Source organism: Mangifera indica, chromosome 6 (assembly GCF_011075055.1).
Source record: "Mangifera indica cultivar Alphonso chromosome 6, CATAS_Mindica_2.1, whole genome shotgun sequence".
Classification (NCBI taxonomy): domain Eukaryota; kingdom Viridiplantae; phylum Streptophyta; class Magnoliopsida; order Sapindales; family Anacardiaceae; genus Mangifera; species Mangifera indica.
Genome location: NC_058142.1, coordinates 2,539,292 through 2,561,934, shown reverse-complemented (window position 1 = coordinate 2,561,934; position 22,643 = coordinate 2,539,292). Strand labels below are relative to the sequence as shown.

The window sequence follows — 22,643 nt, the reverse complement described above, 5'->3', positions numbered from 1 at the left end:
AGTAATTGGTATTGGGATCGCTGAACAAGGGATCATCTGAATCGAAGCAACTTTCGGGGTCAACATTTTTGAACTTGAAATTCAGGTAATTGGTTAGTCATAGGCACCCCAATTAAGCTCTATATGGCCCAATTGTATGAATTTCTTTAGGCCCAAAAGTGTCCTACAATTAATCAATGGGAAGACGTAGAAATATCCAAGGGGCCGGACTGCCCTGCACAAAAAAGCATGGCCCATGGGGGCATGGTTAAGGCCTGCAGCCCGTGCTGAGCGCCTCAAGAGTGAGGCCATAAAAAAAGTTTTATAAAAAAATGGACACTATGGTTTGTCGATTCACAAAGCATATATTGGTCAGCCTTATAAGGTTCCACACAGGCACGGCAAAGGGGACTCGAAGGTAGACTGAAATATACTGCAAATACTAAAAGTCATTTAGCAGCATGTATGACAAAAAAATCTTACGATCTCGGGGTCGAGGAGATCTTCCATGACTTAAAACAGTTTTCATCAGAAATATTGCCAAAAAATATATGTGGATATACAATCCGATTGTGAAACAGTTTGAATTAAGGGAGACAATTCCACAGTAATCAAATCTAGCGTATGTATTCATAGGAAAGAACAAGTCAGCTGCTTGCGGGGCTTTTTCTTTGGCTTTGGGGGCCGCAAGGCAATCTTTATTGCAGCATCAAAGACAGCCTTCACATTCTGCAACACCACAACAACAGCAACATAAATTACGCAACAAAATATTCTCTTAGAAAAACTTATAATATGAGGAACAAAGAGGAGCTATATCAAGTAGTGGGTTTGGGTACCTGCTGAGTTTTGGAACTGCATTCTACGTAAGAGACAGCACCAATCATCTTCTTCAATTCATCTCCCTGCTCAACCGTTTCGTTGCTAAGAAATCAAAACATTATATTAAAATATCCATATTCAGACTAGCAAGTGCAGTGGGAAAATATACCTGAGCTGTTGTTATTGGCGCTGACCCTGGATGATCGCTCAAGTACTGCTTGTCCTCGCGTAAATCTGATTAAATATTCCAATTATAAATTTAATTGTTCATTGTGGATGAAAACTGATGATTAATATTAAATGGTTACCTAGTTTGGTCCCCACAAGCACAATGGGCACGTTGGGAGTGTAATGCCTTAGCTCAGGAATCCACTGTCAGCCATCAATAGTTAGAAAATGAATATATTGATCGAAGAAAAGAAACAGGTAAGGCATGGGAAGAGAAGAGAAATAAGTACCTTCTTGTGGATGTTTTCATAACTGGCCTTGCTGACGAGAGAGAAGGCCAACAAGAAAACATCAGCTCCTCTATAACTAAGAGGCCTCAGCCTGTTGTAATCTTCTTGTCCTGTAATTAAATTAAACATCCATTTTAACATGTGGCAGCAATTAACAAATAGTTTTAAGGTTAATTACTTACCTGCAGTGTCCCATAGGCCAAGATTGGCGGTACTACCATCCACCACAACGTTGGCACTGAAATTATCGAACACGGTTGGAACATAATCCTGTAAATTAACCAGAAATAAAAGTGAAAAGCAAAAGACAATTCTTTCGATTATCATGATTGATCACTTGATATAATCATGATCATCATATATACAATAAAAGGAAAGTCATACCGTGGGAAAGGTGTTGCTAGTGTAGGAAATAAGCATACATGTCTTCCCTACAGCCCCATCCCCTACAGTCACACACTTGATAAATCTTGCTGTACTCATATTAGTTCTTTCTTCTTCTTCAACAAAAGAAGATGATAATTAAGGAAGAAGAGCATGAAAGAAATGAAATGACAAGGTAGTTTTTTAACAAAGATAGCAGCTATAGGTATCAACCACTGCCACTTGAGCTATAGCTCCCCCTATCAAAATTAGAATGATTGAGCTATGTGTTTTCTTTTCTTTAGGTGCAAGGCCAAAGAAAGAAATTGGAAAACAAAGTAGGTTTGGTGGTGGTGTTGGTTGGTTTGCGTGGGGGAAGGGAATGATGAAATTTTAAATGGAGGACTGGATTGCTTCACTAACCAGGACACTATGATGGAATTAAGAATTAACACAAATTGTAACCTAAACCTACACATAGTGATTATAAAAATAAGTGTCACCATTATTTTTAGAGTGAAATAACATTTCCCCACCCAAGATTTGGCCCAAAAAAATATCACTTTTCCACCCAAAATCTAATACAATTAAAGAAATATGATTTGACATAATACAAAATTTAAATTATTATATTACATATGTATTAAACATTTTTCTCCCTCTCTCACCAAATTTACATCACCACCCAAAAACGTCCTTGACCCACCCCAACCTCTACTAAATGATAGCGCTTTAAATTCCAATGGTTTCAATTCCACCAATAAAGATAGAATTGACAAAATTTCCATGAAAGATTTATATTAAATCTCAGCGTAGGTGGATGCTAGATCTGACAAGATCCAACAAACCTATCGAGGTGTTTCCTGTAGTGAAAGAAATTCATCTCCATTTCTCATAACTAATGAAAAATAGAAGTTTGCAAATTTTTTATGGGAATTAGGCTTTCTGAACCATTTTAAAATTTTTTCTCTTTTTTCTTGTAAGTTGAAGAAGATGTTTGGAACTTTCAATGACTTTGCCTCAAAGCATGCAATGGGAACAAACCTTGGGAATTGTCTTGTAGAAGATTTTCTGTCATTTTCATCCCACACCCATTCCTCACTAGATTTGATTTGGCCTAGATTTTAAAAGATCTATCTCCACACGGACGCACTATAAAGAATGATGGAACAGAAGAAGCTTAATAGCAAGTCATCTCATACTCACTATTTGTCAATTATTTCAAGCTAAAAAAAATAGACCTAAGGAGTTTGGAGCGCTTGAGTTCGTAGTCGGTAATGGGAAGATGAGCTGGATGAGTTCTTAAAATTGAGAAATATTTTTAGAGAAATAGTTTCTCCATTGTTCGAAGAATTTCATTTGCAATGTCACTGTAAATCGAATTATATTGAACAATTTAATCATCAATGAACACTAAAATATCAATTACAAATGAAAGACTGTTGAAGCTCGATATCAAAGTTAAAAAATTCTTTTTTATATTTTATTGTTATCCTCGTTAGTAGTAGTGATGCTAGAGGTGGCAATGTCGATGGTGTCACAATGTTGTTTGTGATTAAATTTTGGAAGGAAAAGTGTATATCATCTTATCAAGGGATGGAAAGTGTTTTCAGCCAAAATTATAAGTGGGAAAATGTGATTCAATTTTACCATTATTATTGGTTGGCTTTATGTTTGTATGGTCTCCTCTAAAATAATCTTGCTATGGTCTCCCTCATTAATGGATATCTTCCTTCACTTAAGGTCATTGAAGTAACAATTTCATCTACATAACCCAATGCAATGCAAGTGGGCGAATGTGCCCACTCAGAATTGACAACCTTTATCTCCCACAAGTGTTGGGCTCATAGTGAGAGAAGAACGAGGGCCAACCCAATTAAACTAGCCCAAGACTTTCTGTCCTCTAGAATGCCTCGATTATTTTAAGAAAATATAAGTCTCGTGGCTGTTATTGTGGGTATAAAGCTCAACCTGTTGTATTTTTTATGTATTTATTTTAATCTAGTGGCTTTTTCAGAAGTAATTTGTATCAAACGAAAATAATTCCAATAAATTTAAGTTTATCAAATTGCGTTGACAATTTTAAATAATCTTATTTAAAATACTGAAACCAATCCAACGGCTGCGATTTGCTGTATGTCTTCCGAGTCTATCTAGAATCAAACTAGATGAACATAGCGTTAGAAGGACATATATAATTGACTTTTACTCTCATGAGTCTTTTAATGCAGTTAGAATTCCATATTTATTCAGAGCTCATCAAAACCCTAAATTTTAGAGGCATAAATATTCCTGCTTCACAAGTCGCTTACGTTTGATTCCGCTAAACATGCTTTCTGGCAGCACGGGACAGTCTAGCAATAGCAATATTTATAATCGCCATGCATGTGCTGCATGCAAGCATCAAAGAAAAAAGTGCAAGCCGGGAGAGTGTGTGCTGGCGCCGTTCTTTCCGGCGAACAAGCCCGAAGAGTTCCAAGCAATTCTCAAGGTGTTTGGTGTAAAGCATTTGGCGAACATGTTAAGTTGTCTTGACGAAAGAGACCGTCGGGCGGCGGTTGAGTCCTACGTGTGGGAAGCAAAGCTATGGATGGAAGACCCAGTTAATGGACCACTGGGACATTATAATAGTCTAAACAGAGAACTGCAGCATGAGAAGCATATAAACAGATTACTCATACAGCAAATTCAACAGCAGCTCTCATTGCCCATAGGGGCTCGAGACTATGTTACTAGTGAGGGAAGACAACCCATCTGTAATATAACTAACCTTGATGTTATTTCATCCAATCTTCAAAACAGCAATGCAATTGATCTGCAGAAAGAAGAGTGTAGAGGCCAAGGAACGACTAATGTAGTAACTCCTCTATGTACAATTTCTTCCAATTTTGCTTCTATTGGATCAGTTGAACAAGAAACAAGAAGTTCACGTAACCTAAGTACTCCTGATTATTTAAGGACGACAAATCACCATGGAAGAGATCAAAGTGATTACAACAGTGGTAGTTTTTGGCCAGAACAACAAACAGTACAAAGAGGAATAGGTCAAATTGCACCAACATATGTTGATTCATTACAAAGATTTGGCCAAAATTTTGTCTCCCCTAATTGTTGGAATAATTGCGTAAACATTGACGGCTTCAGCCATCAACAACCACAGGAATTTCCGAACAATAATCAGATTGGCTACTTCAATATTCAAGGTAAACAAAACAATTTTTCTCTCTTTTTTTTTTTGTTATGTTCTTCTTGCTTTTTCGGTATCAAAGGAAATTCATCACATAAAATTTTCTTTGCCATCGGACTAAAATTGATTTTCTGTAAATTGAATTTAGATGAACCATAGATGCCGGATTACTTAGTAGAGTCTTATTAATAAATTCAGGAAAACATGGAGAGTATTGGATCATATGCACGAGGGTATAGTGCTATTCAAAAACAGATATTGAGCTAGCTTTTACTTCTTGAGTTAGATTTTGGAATTAGTTTGATTTTTGTTATACGTAGTTTAGCGAAAAAGTAAGGGGAAATCCATGTGCTGAAAACATATACATAGATCAGTTTGTTTTAATAATTATTTTATAAACACTGCTATGTGTACACATTTGTATATAAATAATGTATCATTATGTGATTAAATGTTATTTTATCTTTAATTTAAAATTATTCAATCATATAATTACATATTATTTATGTACTTAAATTGTCTATTAAAAGTGTGTACGCATAGTTTTGGTGTTATAAAGCAATGTTATTGTGTATTTAATTTTTATGCACAAATGTGTACACAGATAAATATGTCATTATATTATTGGATATTACTTTATCATGAATTCAAAATTATCCAATTATATGATGACACATTCATTATATATATATATATATATATATATATATATATATATATATATAATTTAATAGTTAATTATAAGAAATCTAAATTTTATTGATAATGAGAATATATAAACTTTTCATCATGTTCACAACTAACACAAGAATCAAATCCAGAGAAATCTTTAGTGTAGAATCTATTTACTAATAATCTCTGTTAAAGACTTTTATGTAACTTAAAATACCCCAAATTCTTGTTGATTGGATGAAACGTGCATTAATTAAAATGTCATGACTATTTTATAGTATGACAGTGAAAACTTATGGAGTAAAACAAAAATGTGTGAGAACATGCGGTATAAGGGTAAGTTGCCAAGAAAGATTCACTTAAACTCAAATTGAAGCCTTTTTTTTTACTAATTTTTTATTTTCTTAAACTACGTGAGAGAGAAGAAAGAACCGAGAAAGTGAGAAGTGAGAAGAAATAGGAAGAAACGAGAAAAGAAAGTTGAAGATATAATTGATAGGGAGAAAAAAAGGGAGAAATACCCCAACTCCCATCCACATTTAGTATTTAGGGTTTGATTTTTCATTGTTCAATTTGGAGAATGAAAATTTTAACTAATTTTATTTCAAATTTGATTGAATAGGTGAAAAAGGAGAGAAACTCTTAGAAGATTCTTGCGTTGACTTGGAGTCTACTCTAATATGAAATCTTTACGATTATATCGAACAGTCGAATAATCATTATCCACTCATAACATAATTGTTATCAATATGTTTTTTCTCATTACATATGATGATGTCAACCCATTTTGAGAAGCTTTATGAGAATGTTTGTAAAGCCAAAAGCTTAACATAATTGCCCATATTTGCATGATGCAATAAGTATGCTTTTGTCCTATTTTATTTCATTATATGAAATGTGTAAATATATTTTTTTTTCTTATAAAGAATTCCATTTAAATAATTGTAAGCTTAGAGGCATAAACAAATTGTGTTATGAATTAGGGTTGTTATGGAAGTTTGAACGAAAATTAGCTTTTTTAAATATATTTTCACATGATACGTCTTGGTCTCTTAAGTCTCATAAGAGTTTCGGATCTTATGGCATAAGAGTGTCGGATCTTATGGGATAAGAAAGGCTAACGAGTCTTATTAATTTGGTTCTTTTAATTTAGGTTTTAGATTCTTAGGAAATTTTCAGAAAACATATATATAAATTTTGCTCTAAAAGAAATTTTAATTATATTTTGTAGATATCATCAAGAGACAAATATGTCTCGTGTGAGGCCTATGAAAGATTTAATAACTACTTATATTACAAGAGAAAAATAAGGTAAAGACAAAGTAATAGGAGAGTTGGTTGACCATATCTTCAGTACCACCTAGTTTCATAAATCATAATTCATCCCAGTGATAATTATTGATTTGAGGGGTATTATGGTAATTCTATTTTAGTATTTAAGGGTACATTTGGCAAATTATATTAGACACGCATCTTAATGTTTCACAAGGGCATATTTATGATTACATTTTACTTTACCATCAATATGAGGGTAAACGTGTTCCATAGTGTGACAAGATTTTATAATGAAAATATACATTCCGTGAAAAATAAGTTAGGACCTGATTTCTTAATCTTGTTGGAGATTACCTCAAACCTTTGGGGCTTAAGTGTAATTTTCCTTTTCCACTCTTTTAAAAATTATTTTTGTAAAGTTACTGAAAAAAATCCTATATGAAGGGTTAACTGAAAAAAATACACTATTTTGGAGAACTCATCCGACAATGTCAATGCCAATGAACATCCTCTCTCATATCCCCAAATTTACATCTTCCCCATCATTCAGGAAATAAAATGCATCTAACCTAATTTACAAAACCAGAACTTACTCTCTTAAGCACGCTAACACTACATTGGAAAAATATAAAATTATTATGTGTAAGGCAAAAAATCTGCGAAAGTTTTCATTTTGCTTTTTTCTCCCCTCTACAGGTAAAAGTGAGGCAAAAGTATCCAATTCAAGATGAGGGATCTTCTCTTGTTCCACAAAAAAATTTGGTCCTTTTTTGGTAAAAAGGTCCACAATACCACATTGCTTACAAAACAATTTTTATTTTTAGCTAATATGATTTGATTGGATCTGTTGCAAGGTCTTTCACTTGAATTAAATTTCCTCTATGACTATGTCTTAATTTCATCACTTGTATTTCCTCGAATATAATTTTGCGAGATGCTTTCTTTTCAATAATCTTTCCTTCGTTTTTTTTTTGTAAACGAGAATTTCATCTATATTGATTGAACAGATAAATCCGAAATACAGTGATCGATTTAATAACTATTATATTAATAAATTCATGTTTCACAAGCATAATAGAATCTTCCCTTAGAATTTACTTGTAGTTTTTTTTAGTATTTTTCATTTAAATATTAGAATTTTTTGCAATTTTTCATTAAAAAAAAAAAGAAGTTAAAAGAGAGCTAGGAATGAAAATAATTTTTGTGATTGGTAATTAGAATTTTGTAAAGAATTAGATCAATAGAGAAAGTAGTCCTAGTGAGTGAATAGATCCAAAGAAAAGGATTTTTAATCATCTAAACTATAGGGATGTTGGTGAACTTTTTTATACATATGGGGTTTAATGTTTTCCATAAACTTAGAGGAGGCTATTGCAATCGGCCAAAATTATTTCTACATCGGCCAATAAATTATTTAAGATTATTCCATTGTTGAAATTCAAAGCACGTGTAACGTAATTGAGTCTTCGAGTAGGACCCTTCTTGTATCAAAGAATGTTGGGGCCCTCTTTGCCCCTATCAGATTTTTTTTTTTTTTTTTAAATTTTATTTTATCTTCTTTTTCAAAAGCAATTCCAAATTAGAATAGTCAAAGATGTAGATTGGTGTGGTCCCACTGATTCAAAGAAATCTGACGTGTCTCAAATTATCTCATATGCGTGCAGAGTTCTTCTAGATTACAAACTCTTACGTCACTCAACCAAGAACGTCAAGGATGACTTCACCACACTGGAAACTTTCTAGAAGAAGAAAGCATTGCCTCTACATATTTGCCCTTGAGTCTTCCCGAAATTGCCTTACTACCCCTATGACAATAATTTCTTTTTCTTTTTCCCTTGCTCATTTATAAGGGAGAAGAACTATTTTCCACTCACTTTATGCCTAAATGATAGGCGCACCCTTGGAATTGAAAAACAACGAATTACCAATTTTCTTAGATTTTATTAATAAACAGAAAAAGACTAAAAAATATCTTTAATAGTTTATTTATGAAGATTGAATAACAGTGTGATGATTTTGATTATCTTTATACCTTTCCTAAACTATTAAAATAACCAAAAAAAAAACCATATATTTATTGAGTAAAATACAAATTTATCCTTATTTTAAAATAAAATTAGCAAACTTAACAGGGTTTAGTTGGAAATTCATGTGCCAACATTACAAAGTTGAGTATGTTGAACTGATTTGAATTATAATATCTTATTTTTATTACAAAATAATAAAATATTTGAATATTATAATGATAGAAAAAATTCACAACCATACAGAGATGTTATAGGAAAGTTCATAGATTGATTTTTATAAATTGACGTTCATTATTGAGATTAAAAGTCATACATATAATTAAATATAAGGTTAAAAAAAACCCTAGATGACGACTACCCTTAAATAAGAAACTTTAGACCTTATTTTATATTATAACTTCGATCTTTCATAGATTTTTATAATTTATACTATTTACCATTTTATAAGTATTTTAAGGTATTAAAGTTAGAGGTTTTTTTTTAGGTTACAATTACATAAGAATGGTTGAGGTTACTTGTATTTCGCATACGTAACTCCGTTCATCAACAAACATTCCAATATTGACAAATTATTATTTATCAGTTTATATTTAATATTTATCTACTAAACACTATTATAAACCCTTTTTTAACCATTACTATTTCACATATCTATCCTAGACATATGTCTATTTGAAAAAATATTGGATTGTCTGAAGAGTTTCCTTCACTCACATGTCACTATCTCTCCATCAAAGCGCCAACAATACGCAAACCTTTCATCTACCATCACCAAACTTAAATTTTTTAATTTCTTTTATATTGAGTGACAATAAATTTTTCTTTTTGTATTTGTTTCTTTAGCTCAATTATAGTGGCCGCATGTCTGCCACTTATTAGGTGACAGTTCTCTCTCTTTTTTTTAAAATAAAATTCTTGATGTTTCTTAACATGCCAACATAACTATTATGCCTTTTTGTCCGGAATATTTTGGACAAAAGATGGTAATTTATCGTTTTTCAATATTAAGGTGACAAATTGTTATTTGGACAAAAAAGGGGTGGGAAATAGTTATTCTCACCTCTTGTAGTCGCGTCACTATAACAATTAAATATTATACCACAATAAAAAAAATGAAAATTTAATAGAAATAAGAGAAGATTAGACTTTAAAAAAGATTAGTGAAAAATTCAACTATGGATAGAAATGGATTTATTGTTAATCAACGTGCTTAATTTACATCATAAGATAATCACAGCTCGTTGTAAACAAGTTGGGAGCAAAGCCACGTCAACTTCGTCCATGTAATTTTCCATTGAAGTCATGGTTAGAAAATTTTTGAGTTACAATGTATCGGTGCACATGAATTTTAAAAGAAGTGTTGACTTGACCTTTGCCCCCTGCTCATACTCGGACGGTGCACATGTTAGATTCCTCTACGACAATCGTGCTGGAAGGTTGGCCAATTGACACATCAAATTCCCAAGACCAATAGACCATTTTTTAAACCACAAATAATTTATCCCATTTTACATACCAAAAGTGGAATCGGAGCAAGTTAAGACGCTAACAATAATGTATATTTGAATAATTTATCTTATATGTTATTTAAATATATAGATGATGTATTATTATATAATTAGATTATTTTAAGGATTAATATTATACATAATTATTTTAAATATATATTTATGTATATAATCACGTAATTTAATATTATTTTATTTTTAATTTAAAATCATTAAATTACATAATAACATTACAACTATTTATATATCCACTGAATACAGATAACATTATTTTATAATATATAATTATGCATGAACTTCCATTATGTAAATATTAATTGTGCATACAAATTTGAATATACTGTCCTATTACGTAAAATGTTTTCTGCCTTGAAAACGGAGTGCATTGTTGTAATATGATGAAGAAGCAAGTGCCAAAAGATAAAGCGTGCCCTTTTCTTTCATCTGCCCACCCACCAAACTAGAAGTCAATGGAAAAGCATGCCCGTTCATATTCCCATCCCAATTCCTCTCACCTTCGTTTTGCCTAATTTTAAAATTCCAAAGACCCCACCCTTGACGTGCCTGCCTTTTGCATAATTTCCAGACTTAAATACTAGCCTATGCCCACTTCTCACAAACTTCACGCATCGTCAAGAACACCCAACACAAAGCCTTCCATTTTCAACACTACCCATCAGCCCAGAAGATAATCAGAAAGCTCAAATATATATCAAAAACTTGAGCTATGTTTCCAATAACCTCCCAAATTGAGCTGCCATTAAACGAGAATGACTCCCAAGACATGGTCATCTACCAAGTCATAAATGAAGCCGTACCGCAAAACGTTACATGCAACCCTCCAAGAACCTCCCAAGTTAACTCATCCAACGCGCTCGACCCCGCCCGGACCATCGCCAAGAAGCACTACAGAGGCGTCAGGCGCCGCCCGTGGGGGAAATTCGCGGCGGAGATTCGTGACTCGGCCAGACACGGCCAACGTGTATGGCTAGGGACGTTTGAAACGGCGGAAGAAGCTGCTTTGGCATATGATAAAGCCGCTTTTAAGATGCGTGGTGCTAAGGCTTTGCTTAACTTTCCAGCTGAAGTTGTGGCGGCATCTTCTAATTTATCCTTACATAAAGCAGATAAACCAAATTTGAGCTTGTCGCCGTCTAGCTTAGTGAAGAATAATTCAGAGGTAAGTGGGAGTGGAAGTTCCAGCACGATTTCGATTGGGACTTCAAGATCAGAATCCGAGAGTAGCACAAGTGGGGAGTCACGATACATGGGACAAGATCAGTTGGACAAATTGTTGAAAGATTATTGAGACTCCGATGGATCATATGGCTAGGTACTCACAGATGATTGTCCTAAACCTAGATGTTAAAGTTTATTTTGTACAGGGACAAAATCCCAAAATTACTACAATCCAAAAGAGTTAATTAATTGGATGTGTGAACTATTCAATACCTTGTCTTCTATTTCCAATTTTTTATTTTTTGGTATGGCTATTTTATTTCTCGTTAATTAGCAATCTGCAACAGGTACAATTACCAAAATTTCCAACAGGCTATTTTGTTTCTCATTAATTTGCTGGTCTTTAGTAGTTTTTGCTGGCCTCCTCCGGGTCTAGTCGAGCTTAGTTCGTTTTTGAATTTGTGTTTAAGTTTTTTTTTTTTTTTGTTAATATACATATTTATTTAAAACAAAAACAAAAACAATTAAATGTGCAAACAATTAATAATTGTTTTCTCCCATTCCCAATAAAAGATCATATAAAAATACATCAATATTAATTGCACATACAAAACATGCTATGTTATTATAGTTTTCGATAGGTAATTTGAGTAATAAAAAAATAAAAATAAAAATTTTTATATTTTAAAATTAAATTTTTAACTTTACATATTAGAAAGTTGCTTGTGACTAAAGGAGAAAAATGTAGTGGATTTAAAATATAGTTTAATTTATAATAAGATAATTAATGTTGTCTTAAGGGGTGAACCGAAGAAGATTAAAAAGGGTCAATTTTTTAGACTTGAAGATTTACTAATTCAATATATTAAAATAGTAAAATAATTTTTAAAATTTTATATCGATCATTTTTAACTTTCTTTTTTTTTAATTGTTTTCATATCATTTTATTTTCATTTAATTTTGATCATTTTATATTGTATTTCTGAATTTATCATTGATTTTGTTAATTATAGAATTGGAAAAATAGAATAGTAATGTTAATTTTTTCAATCTCCTAAACCCTAAACAACATTAACAAAGTTGAATATAGAATAATGCACACAAAAACAAGATCATATCATAGCTTTAATATACTAGGATAGTTAACATGAACATATTAATTCATGAATTTGGACTAATTTTGAAAAGTATTAGTAGTTTAACTATAATTAACACAGTAATTAATCTCCATAGATCTGAAAACTATAATTTGATTTTGTGATTAAAAAATTCTCTACCTAGTTGTCAATTCAATCCAACTCGAAGGCACTGAAATTTCACAAAGATAGTTGACTGCGTTTATCTTTTCAATCGTGGAGGCTTTGAACAGCAAAGTGGAATTTAATGCATCCTCGTACAAGTTCGATTAGAAGTTTGAATGGCCAATTAAAACCCACAATTAAGAAAAAAGTAAAACATTAAAAAAAAAATTGGCTAGATTCTACCCAGCCAAAAAGGATTCTGCTTTTTCTTCTACACGTATGAAACGGTCCAATTTGCGGTTGGTGTAACAGCTTTAATTAAAAATATGTTGTCGAATTTGACTAGAATTGTTAAAGTTGATGATCTGATCAAAATCTTACCCGTCTGCTACAAGTCTTCCACCAAATCCGATTCACATGGTCAACCATTAGTAAGGAAAAGTCTTTGATTTCAGAGTAAATGACATTTTCCCACCCAGATTTCTCCCCAAAACACTTTTCTACCCCCTTGATTGCTAATACTTTTTCGTCAAAAATAAAATTTTATCACAGGAAAAGAATCTTGACACAGTATAAAAAATTAAATTATCATATTATTTATAATTATTTCATTTTTAAAATTATTATCCATGCGTGAAATGCCACCCAAGTTGCATTATATTAACAAAAATTGTCAAAAAACCCTTTAATGATCAAACTTACCTCAAAACCCTCTTCTTCTCTTTTCTTTTTACCTTCACAAACGTTTTTTCCTTGGGGCCTATCTAACCCTAGTCCCCATTCTCATTTCCAATGACTCATCTGATGTGGTAATCTGACTTACACCCAAGCTGCATTATATGTTTACTTGATGAATGATGATTGATCAAATTATTTAAAAAAATTATAAAATCAATACCAAAGTGTATGCAAAAAGTATTTTATAATTGTAAAATCAATTGATCACCAAATTAAGTGATTCATAATCGAGGTAGGTTTGATAAGTATGATAAAGATTAGAACTTAAAATTTTTTCATGAATGTTTTAATATTTTGCGAATTTTATTAATTTCTTTTTAAGAATTGTTATGATTAGAGGCATGACTTGATCACTTGCAAACCGTTGATACTGCTGACTTATATTTTATTTGTGAGTGTCGTTTTGTTATCCTACATCTATTTTCCACAAGGGTATTTTTAATCTCATCTTTACATGCATAAGTAATGTTTTTCTTGTACTGTTGACTGACTCCAGGTCTTTCAGATTTGAGGGTTCTTAAGTAGAAACAATATGTGTGAATCCCCCTGCGATGAAAGTAACATCTATGGTCTGAATTAAAAGATAGTTGTGAAGACAGGCCTTCTCGTTTACTTCCATTTTCAAAGATCCCTAAACTCAGTTTTTTACGTGTCACAGTCACTCAAACTGATTGTAAATTAATTTTTTAATTTTTTTTAATAACCCGACTGGAAATTAATTACTTTTTTTAATTTTTGTCTTAAACAAATTAGGTGTGAGAGATATAAGATCCACGTAAATATCTACGGTTGCTATTAAGGTTGGATTCGAATCAAATTGAATTTAAATTTATCTGAGTTCAAACTTGATTCGATTTATATAGAATTGAGCTCGAGTTTGAATTGAGATTTTAACTAATTCATTAATAAAATAACATCGTTTTAATATTTATTGATCAAAACAATATCATTTTATTTTAAAATTCTTAGTTCACGAGCTTGACGAGCTAAACACTCCAAAGTTTGCATTCGAAAATATTGAACTTTCAGACTTGAGCTAAAGCTCGAACTCATTTGAACTTAACTTGTTTCGGATTCATTCGAATTGAGCTCAAGTTTGAACTCGAACAAACTCGGTTTCTAATCCAGCTCTAGTTGCTATCATTTATGACGTACTTGTATCGTTACTTGTTGTATGAGAATATGATTTGATACAATCTTAAACTAATTAAATACGCATTTTAAATATATAAATAGATATAAATTTAATATGTGTCATTATACGATTAGATAATTTTAAATTAAAAATAAAATAATTCTTAATTACATAAATGTACATATAAATGTATACTTAAAGCGGGTATATATATATATATATATATATATCAACTGAACTAGACGTAATTCTTCGTAATTTACAGATAAACGAATGGAACGATTAGTTACTTCTTCTACATAATCCTCAAATGCCTTTCTACAAATAACAAAAACCCAGATTCACTCGAAGATCAAATTTTGCCAGCTACAAATAAATCCACATAATTATATAATATATGCCTATAGTAACGTATAGAAATACCTCCAATGTAAAATCTTTGCTACCGAGTTCTTCATTTTGTCATAAAGAAGATAGCAAATTATCCAAATATTCAGCACCCAGGTCCTGAAACTCCAGCACATCAAATTCAGCACCATAAGTATCTTTCATACAGTTCATTTTCTTCATTTCAGGCTGTTCATAATTCATCATCATCCCATTGTTTAGCTCCCACTCTCGCGATGCTCGCTTTCGCGGGATCGGAACATTTTCTTCAGAAAGCATTGTGGTACCACTGAATTCATTTCCCGAGTAATCAATCCCCATAGCCTCGGCAACTGTCTCAAGTGGGAAATTAAGGTGTGCTTTAGAGCCTCTGATTCGTAAAGCAGCTTTATCATAAGCCAACGCCGCTTCCTCAGCCGTGGCAAAAGTTCCAAGCCAAACTCGAGCTCCTTTTCTTGTCGAATCTCTTATCTCCGCCGCGTACTTTCCCCAGGGCCTCCTTCGCACTCCCCGATAGTGTTGCGTAGCCACCTTTTCTGCTCTCTCGGCATTCATTTTAGGTCCTGTAGTAGTTGAGGCTTTATTATTGCTCTTTAAATCATCGTTGCAAGACTGTTCTATATTGGTTGCAGGGATAATCCCATCAAGCAGCTCCTCCCATGCTTCAGCTCCCATTGATATCCACCTCCCTAAACTTGGCAGTCTTTGTAAAATTTCCATTGACCCATCTCTTCCATCAAGACAAGGCAGTTCTTCCCACGATTTTGACAATTCTGTTGCAGCATCACTCGTTCTTTTTTCAACCCCATCTTCAGTACCAATGAAGCTTGCCCATACGTTCTCTAGTATTTCTTCAGATTCCCCACGATGATCTTTCTGTATGGCCATGTTATTACCATTTCACATATCAGAAATCTAAAGCTTAATCGGGAGAATTATTTGGGGTAGAGGAGAACTATAAAGTTATTTGGACGCGTTATTTAAACACTCAGCTATTGCCTTATCCTACTGGAAACAAGTTGGAAACTTATGATTAAATTCACAAACCAGCTAATTTCGCGGAGTATATTTGGCTTTAAACATTAAGAAAGAGTTGGATTTTGTATATTTTAATGCTCTTTAGTTGACTTGTGTGGTTGTTCTAATCATTTGTGCGGCTTAATTGAATATAGATGCTATGAATTTTGTATATAAATAAATAATGGTAACCCTTCCTGCAATTCATGATCAATTATGCAAGAAATCAAATAATTAAGGTGAGTAACAGCTGGCTAGATTATGAATAGTCAGAGAATAATTTTTTTTTTTTGGGCATACTTGCCCCTCTTCCATTTTCTTTCTTCCCATAATAAATATATAAATGTTTTATAATTCCTTTTCCGGGAAGGAATATTATACGCGTAAATAAATAGTATAAATTTATTTGAATAAATTAAGATAATAATATTTGATAGATAATTTTAAAATAAAAGAAAAAGTAAATAATTATATCATTTAATCATAAAATATTATCTCAATTTATATTAATAAATTTATACGTATAATTTTATTTTTTTTAAATAAAACTTATAAAATAATATTATATATACTTATAATGAGTATCAATTTAAATACTCATTGTCATGTGTTATTATATAATTATCATCAAAATATAAATTGATATTCATTATAAATGTTCATAGTTTATTATTTTTATTATGTTCATATTGCATTCTTTTATCATGTTTTATTAGTTGTCTTAAAGATAAGATAGAAGTCTAAGGGTCAAGTTAAAAGAATTCAGAAACCAGGGGTGACAAGCACATGGAACAAAGTTTATGAGAGCTGTAACGCAAATTCCTTTGACATATCGTTCTAAGTTACTGCAATTTGAAGGATGAAGTTTGTGTACAAACTAAAAAATGTAGGGTAAGAATAGTTGAGTCAAGCTAGGAGGTTTAAAATTGGTACTTTGGATGTGCAAGTCACTTTTTATAATCCTTGTTAATTCCTATGTAGATTCCTCTATTAAAAGCTCAAAGGTAAGGCCGTTTGCAGACATTCCTTTCCTCAGCTTTTCCCATTTAACAAACCACTCCGGGGCTCAATAATATATGTAAATATTATAAAGCAGCATTTTGACCTGCGATAATTTCTTGGCTCCTAATACTTCAGATTTGTTTGCAGAAATTTAGTATGTTCATGTGCTAAACTCTGCTGAATGATCTGAATTTTCAAACAGAGAGTTGAACAGAAAATCGTAAAAAATACATATTTCCTTCTATGGAATGACGTCGGCCATTTTCTGTGGCAAAATGTACAGAAGAGAAATTGTTGAGCCTATCATCCCCGCTGTATGTTTCAGATAAAGTTTTATGCAGTGTACAACATATATGTCCAATTCTATCATCTCAGTTAGCGGTGGATACAACCAGGTCGAACGTAAACATCCTTTTATTTGAGTTTGGTTTGCATAAAAAATAGTTTAACTCGAATTTGTTAAATCAAAATTAAGGATAAATTATTTGATTTGATTCAAATTTATAATTTTATTTAACTTGAATTCATAATTTGAATTGATGATTCTAATTTGTGACTTTAATTTATTGCTTATTAATAAAACAACATCGTTTTACCCAAATAATTTATAAAATCACATATTCGAGTCATGAATTATAGCCGAGCCGAGTCACAAATTCAAACTATGAATTCAAGCTTATACAATCCACAAATTTAAACTGACTCAAGTGACGAATTTAAACTGTCAATTAGAGCTATGAATTCAAACTGAATTTGAGTCAAACCGAGCCAAATCTTTCGGTTTGAATTTGAACTGAGTCAGGCAAACTTTTAAGATCGAGCCAACTTGGATTGGATTCAACCCTAATCTCAGTGCAGGTCATTTCTTGGGTTCCAAGAATTGCCAACCTTGATTCCAGGATACCCAGATTAATATGGAGATTATAATACGAACTAATCTCACACGCTTCTTCATAAACAATGAAACCCCCCATGAATAACGGGGATAACTATAAACTACTTGCTTAAAATACTAGCAACATGGAGTATTATACAAATAAGGAGATCTGGATTCAACGCATTGTAGATATACAGGGAAAACTATGAAACTTGTGCAAGAAATTGTCATCCGTGGACACACGTTTGTTTTATCAAAACTCAAGAATGTCTTGATGGCCGCAGGATATGACTTTGATAACTTCATTCTGATGAGGCTAGACATTAGCATTAGCTTGTCAATTTACTTGTCATGAAACTGTTACTTGCAAATTTGTGACACCGAATTTCAGGATCCATGAATGAAGTATGCTTAGCTTCATTTGGTGGGTTTATATTACATTGCTCGATCAGTTTCTTCTTTTTTTGCAACAAGACAAGGATAGTCTGGCCTTGCTGGAAAATGCAGTTGAGTAGTTGTTTAGGTATTAATAACAGAAATTATTTATTTATTTCTCATGTTCCATACATGCTGTTGGGTTAGGTCAAGAAGGTTACACGTTTCTGGTTGCCATAAAATTAATTGCCTTCACATTCTTTTCAATAGCACTGGACAGTATATATACTTCCCTAACAAATTCTGTAATGTATTACAATTTTTCTGTCATATCATATTACAAAAGTGGGTTTTAAGAAATGTCTAAATTGACTTTGCGAATATTTTCCCAGTTAAAATATGACCCAGCAAAGCAATTGTTCATATCGCAGTTACAAAGAAGCAGTCCATTATAATTTATAAGCTAATTTCATGAATATAGCACTCAGCTTTTACTGGTTTGTGTTTGACCTATAAACATCTCTGAGAAATGGAGTCTGGCCCAGCTAAATAACAGTGCCCGTCCTCAGTAATTAGTTTCTCTAATTAATGGCTTATGTACCCTTGTCATCACGTTCTTGCCCTCCGCCTTCCAATTGCAGACATCGCTATTTTGTGGCTGTAAGGCCTTCCCATAATGCATTTATCTATCTTCATTCAATTACTTGAATCAGAAGTTAGACGCCACATTTAATTAGCTGGTGTCTACATTTAATAGTTCAAGGATTTGAAATTCACAAAAAATAATCATATCTAAATATAATGTACTAGTTTGTCATGACATTATGGCCAAAGAACTGATTCCCACCCAAAAAATACTGTTTTTGCAAATTCTTAACATTTAAATTTAAAAATCTCATTTACCCACTTATAAATTATTAAGTTTGTTAGTTTTAAAGACAAAATCATTATTTGATCAAAATATTAAAAAAAAGCTAAAATTTCATTTTCTTTTCTCCTTCTAAACCCTAAAAAGTAATAATTTTTCCTCTAAATCAAGTTTTAAAAAATCATTTTTCCCCCCAAGATTTAACTTCAATGTCCATCCACTTCCTCTGGTGCCATCTCTAGAGATTTCTCCTTTCTAATGGTTTTTCTTCCTTCAATGGTCTGCCTTAACATCTCTTCTTCCTTCGACGATCGTGCATTGCTCGTCTGGGAAGACAATTGTCTTCTCAAAAGAAGACAAGTCATTTTCTTCTAGGAAGACGACTGTCTTTCCAAATGAAACGAGATCCTTGGTTTTTCTGACTTGAATAGCTGGTCAAAGGAGGGAGAGATGACAAGAAAGACATTGTCAAAGGAAGAGGAAGCTTCGTGAGAGAGAGATTGTTGATGATGGCCTCGAAAATTGAAAACTAAACCCTAAGGGAAAAATGTTGTCTTTTAAAATTAAATTTAGAGGAAATTGTTAGTTTTTGAGATTTAGGGAGAAAAATAAGATAAAATTTTAAAGAGTTACAATTTTGTTAACTTTAACTGTCCATAAGTAGGTGAATGAAATTTTTATAGTTAAAGAGTAAGAATTTAGGAAATCAACAAACTTTAAGTGGAAATTAGTCCTTTGACATTATTATCAAAGGTATTAATATACATCAACAATTCCATCAATAATAAAATTCTAAAATGTTGAACAAGATAAGATAATATCCAATAATTCAATACAAAAAGTAAAAATGATAATGGGTCGAGTCAAGGATGAACACCCTGATCTCTGTTCCTGTCTCCATAGGTAAAAACTTTCCTTGTCTTTGTCTTGTCCCTGATACAAGGATAATGAAAAATTCTCGTCTTAACTAAAAAAAATAATGAAATGTTTGTTAAGTGTTAAAGTATATTTAGAATAAGTCATAACTTTTAACGATAATTCGATATTTAAGTGTTTAAGAGATACGTAGGGGAGGTGAAGAATTGAAAAGGGGATAAGTTGGGGATATATTTATTCTTGTCCTTGATTGTAAAAATTTTAGTTATCTTTATCCTCTTTTCGTTCAAGTAAAAACAGACTAATGACTCGATTTGAAGAGCTGAATTGTCATCCCTAACGAAAAGTTATAAAAAAATATTATTGGTTTTATATTATAGCGAAATCCATACACTATAATATAAGGGCCAAAGGATTATTTTCCATCCAAATTTTAATGTCAAAACAAATACACACCCACGGGTTTTGAAAAATCTAAAGTCTCACCCATAAGCTTACTTTTATTAAAAATTTTTGTTAAAGGTAAAGGTAAAATCGTCATTTTATCAATAATATTAAAAAAATATATAAAATTGAATATATTTTCCTCTCAAAATTTTTAAAACTAATAACTTCATCCCTACTTCAAGTTTTTGAAAACCCACATTTTCTCCCTGGGTTTCATTCTCCCCTTTCTTTTTCTCCAACGACATTTTTCAACTAACCCCCATATCCTTTTCTCTGTCGACAACAAAGATGGTGACCTCTCAATCGAAGTGCATAGAGCTGCCTCCCTCGTCAGATGTGCAAAGGAGATGCACTAATCAAAGATCTCAACGATCGAGATCTATCACATATATTTGTGCAATGGATTTGGACGACCATGGAGATGGTGACGCACTACGAAAGGCAAAGGGCAAAGGCATCTCGCCGTGACCAAAGGGGAGAGAGTATCGTGTCTCGGCGCAACAAAGGGGGAGAGAGAGTGTCGCATATGTGGTTGTCATCTCCAATTTGTCTTTCTCCGATCGCCATCTTCATTTGCAACAAGGAAGAAGGTACAGGGTCGATTGGAGAATGTTGTCGAAGAAAAAGAAATGGGAGAATGAAACCATAGAGGGGAAAATGTAAGTTTTATAAGTTAAAAAACGTTAGGTAAATGTGATATTGTTAGTTTTTAAAACTTTGAGGGGAAATATATTAAATTTTATATTTTTTTAATATTATTGATAAAATAACTATTTTACCCTATCTTTTAATAGACAATGTTAATGAAAATTAACTGATAAGTGAGACTTTAAGTTTTTTAAATCTTATAAATGTGTATTTATTTTGACTTAAATATTGGGTGGGAAATGGCCGTTTGGCCTAATATAAATGTTGTAAGAGATTTTTCGACTTCACAACATCTATCTGCAACATTATGTAGGCCAACCGTACTTGCTGTGAAATGAAACCTTTATGCCACATGCACATGGAACACTTAGAAAAATACTTAATTGCAACAAGTATTGCTGGCCATGCAACTTTTTTTATTGCAGATCAAACCCTAAACATTAAATTATTAAATAAATTACGAAAATTTTGGATTAAGATTTTATTACTTACAAACTTCAATGCTTCTACAATTATTAAACTTTTTTTTTTCAAAGAAAAAAAAATGAATATATTATTTGAAAAGGGCTGTATTGATGTAAAAGTGAGAAAGCAACAAAATCATACCGGAGCCATGGGAAAGGATTATGGAGATTCCTTGTCCAAGTGTATTCGTATATAAAAATGCCTTGTCTTCTTTCATTACTGTGGCGTGTTTGAAGTTGGGCGACAGAGGCTTTAAGCGGCTGTGGCTAGACCTGGCCACGGTTCATGAACCAACAATTTCGGTTTAGAATTGTCGGTTTATGGTTCAAGAAAAAAAAAACTCTAAATCAGAGTTATTACAGAATGGTTCATAATTGGTTTAGAATCAACAGTTTCAATTCATAACCCCGCTTCAAAACTAATATTAAACAGTCGGTTTTGATTAATAACTTCGATTTATTTTTTAATTAATAATTATAATAATTAAGAATAAAAAATTAAAAAAAACTTAGACTTAATTTTTCAATAAAAAAAAACTTAGACTTAATTTACGTATCCTCTTGAGATTTAAAAAAATCAAAGTCTACGTAGTTCTATTTATTATTTTTTGATAATCAATAAAATAAATTATATAATTAATTATGAAAGATAATGAAAATAATAATAATAATAGATAATAAATAAAATTAATTATAAAGATTAATTTTATAATTAATTATGAAATTGTATAATAAAAAATAATAATAATTAAATTATAGAAATTAAAATTAGAATCGATAAAAATAAAAAAAAGAATTTAATTAAATTTATGATAATTTAATTGAAAGATTGAGAGAGTATTAAAAATTAAAAAAATGAGAAATTGAAGAGTTTGAAAGATTGAATAATATTTGTAAGTAAAATTTTATATTAAAAAATTTAAAAAAAAAAACAGCCAAACACCCATATTTTAAACATTTGCGGGGGAACCGGTCCCTGCAAATGTTTTAAAGCAAATGTTTAAAACATTTGCATTTGCCAGTTCATGCACATGTTTTTTTAATTTAAAAAATAAAAATCTGGTTTATGAATTTTTTAATCATCAATTTATGAACCTG

At 31.8% G+C, this 22,643-nt stretch overlaps 3 protein-coding genes across 3 annotated transcripts; 1 reads left to right on the top strand and 2 right to left on the bottom strand.

Annotated features, from left to right (window-relative positions):
* Positions 1 to 443: 443 nt before the first annotated feature.
* LOC123218203 (rac-like GTP-binding protein RAC13) lies at positions 444 to 1,965 on the bottom strand. Its single transcript, XM_044639489.1, has 7 exons — positions 1,644 to 1,965; positions 1,442 to 1,529; positions 1,260 to 1,369; positions 1,110 to 1,173; positions 971 to 1,035; positions 819 to 884; positions 444 to 708 (listed from the first exon to the last, which is right to left on the bottom strand). The coding sequence occupies exons 1-7, from the start codon at positions 1,740 to 1,742 to the stop codon at positions 610 to 612; spliced, it is 591 nt and encodes a 196-aa protein (XP_044495424.1). The 5' UTR covers positions 1,743 to 1,965; the 3' UTR covers positions 444 to 609.
* An 8,895-nt stretch (positions 1,966 to 10,860) lies between these two features.
* On the top strand, positions 10,861 to 11,742 carry LOC123218204 (pathogenesis-related genes transcriptional activator PTI5-like). The gene has a single exon (XM_044639490.1). The coding sequence runs from the start codon at positions 11,019 to 11,021 to the stop codon at positions 11,598 to 11,600; it is 582 nt and encodes a 193-aa protein (XP_044495425.1). The 5' UTR covers positions 10,861 to 11,018; the 3' UTR covers positions 11,601 to 11,742.
* Positions 11,743 to 14,852: 3,110 nt separating this feature from the next.
* Positions 14,853 to 15,904, bottom strand: LOC123219787 (ethylene-responsive transcription factor ERF091). Its single transcript, XM_044641773.1, has one exon. The coding sequence runs from the start codon at positions 15,857 to 15,859 to the stop codon at positions 15,047 to 15,049; it is 813 nt and encodes a 270-aa protein (XP_044497708.1). The 5' UTR covers positions 15,860 to 15,904; the 3' UTR covers positions 14,853 to 15,046.
* Between the last annotated feature and the right edge of the window lie 6,739 nt (positions 15,905 to 22,643).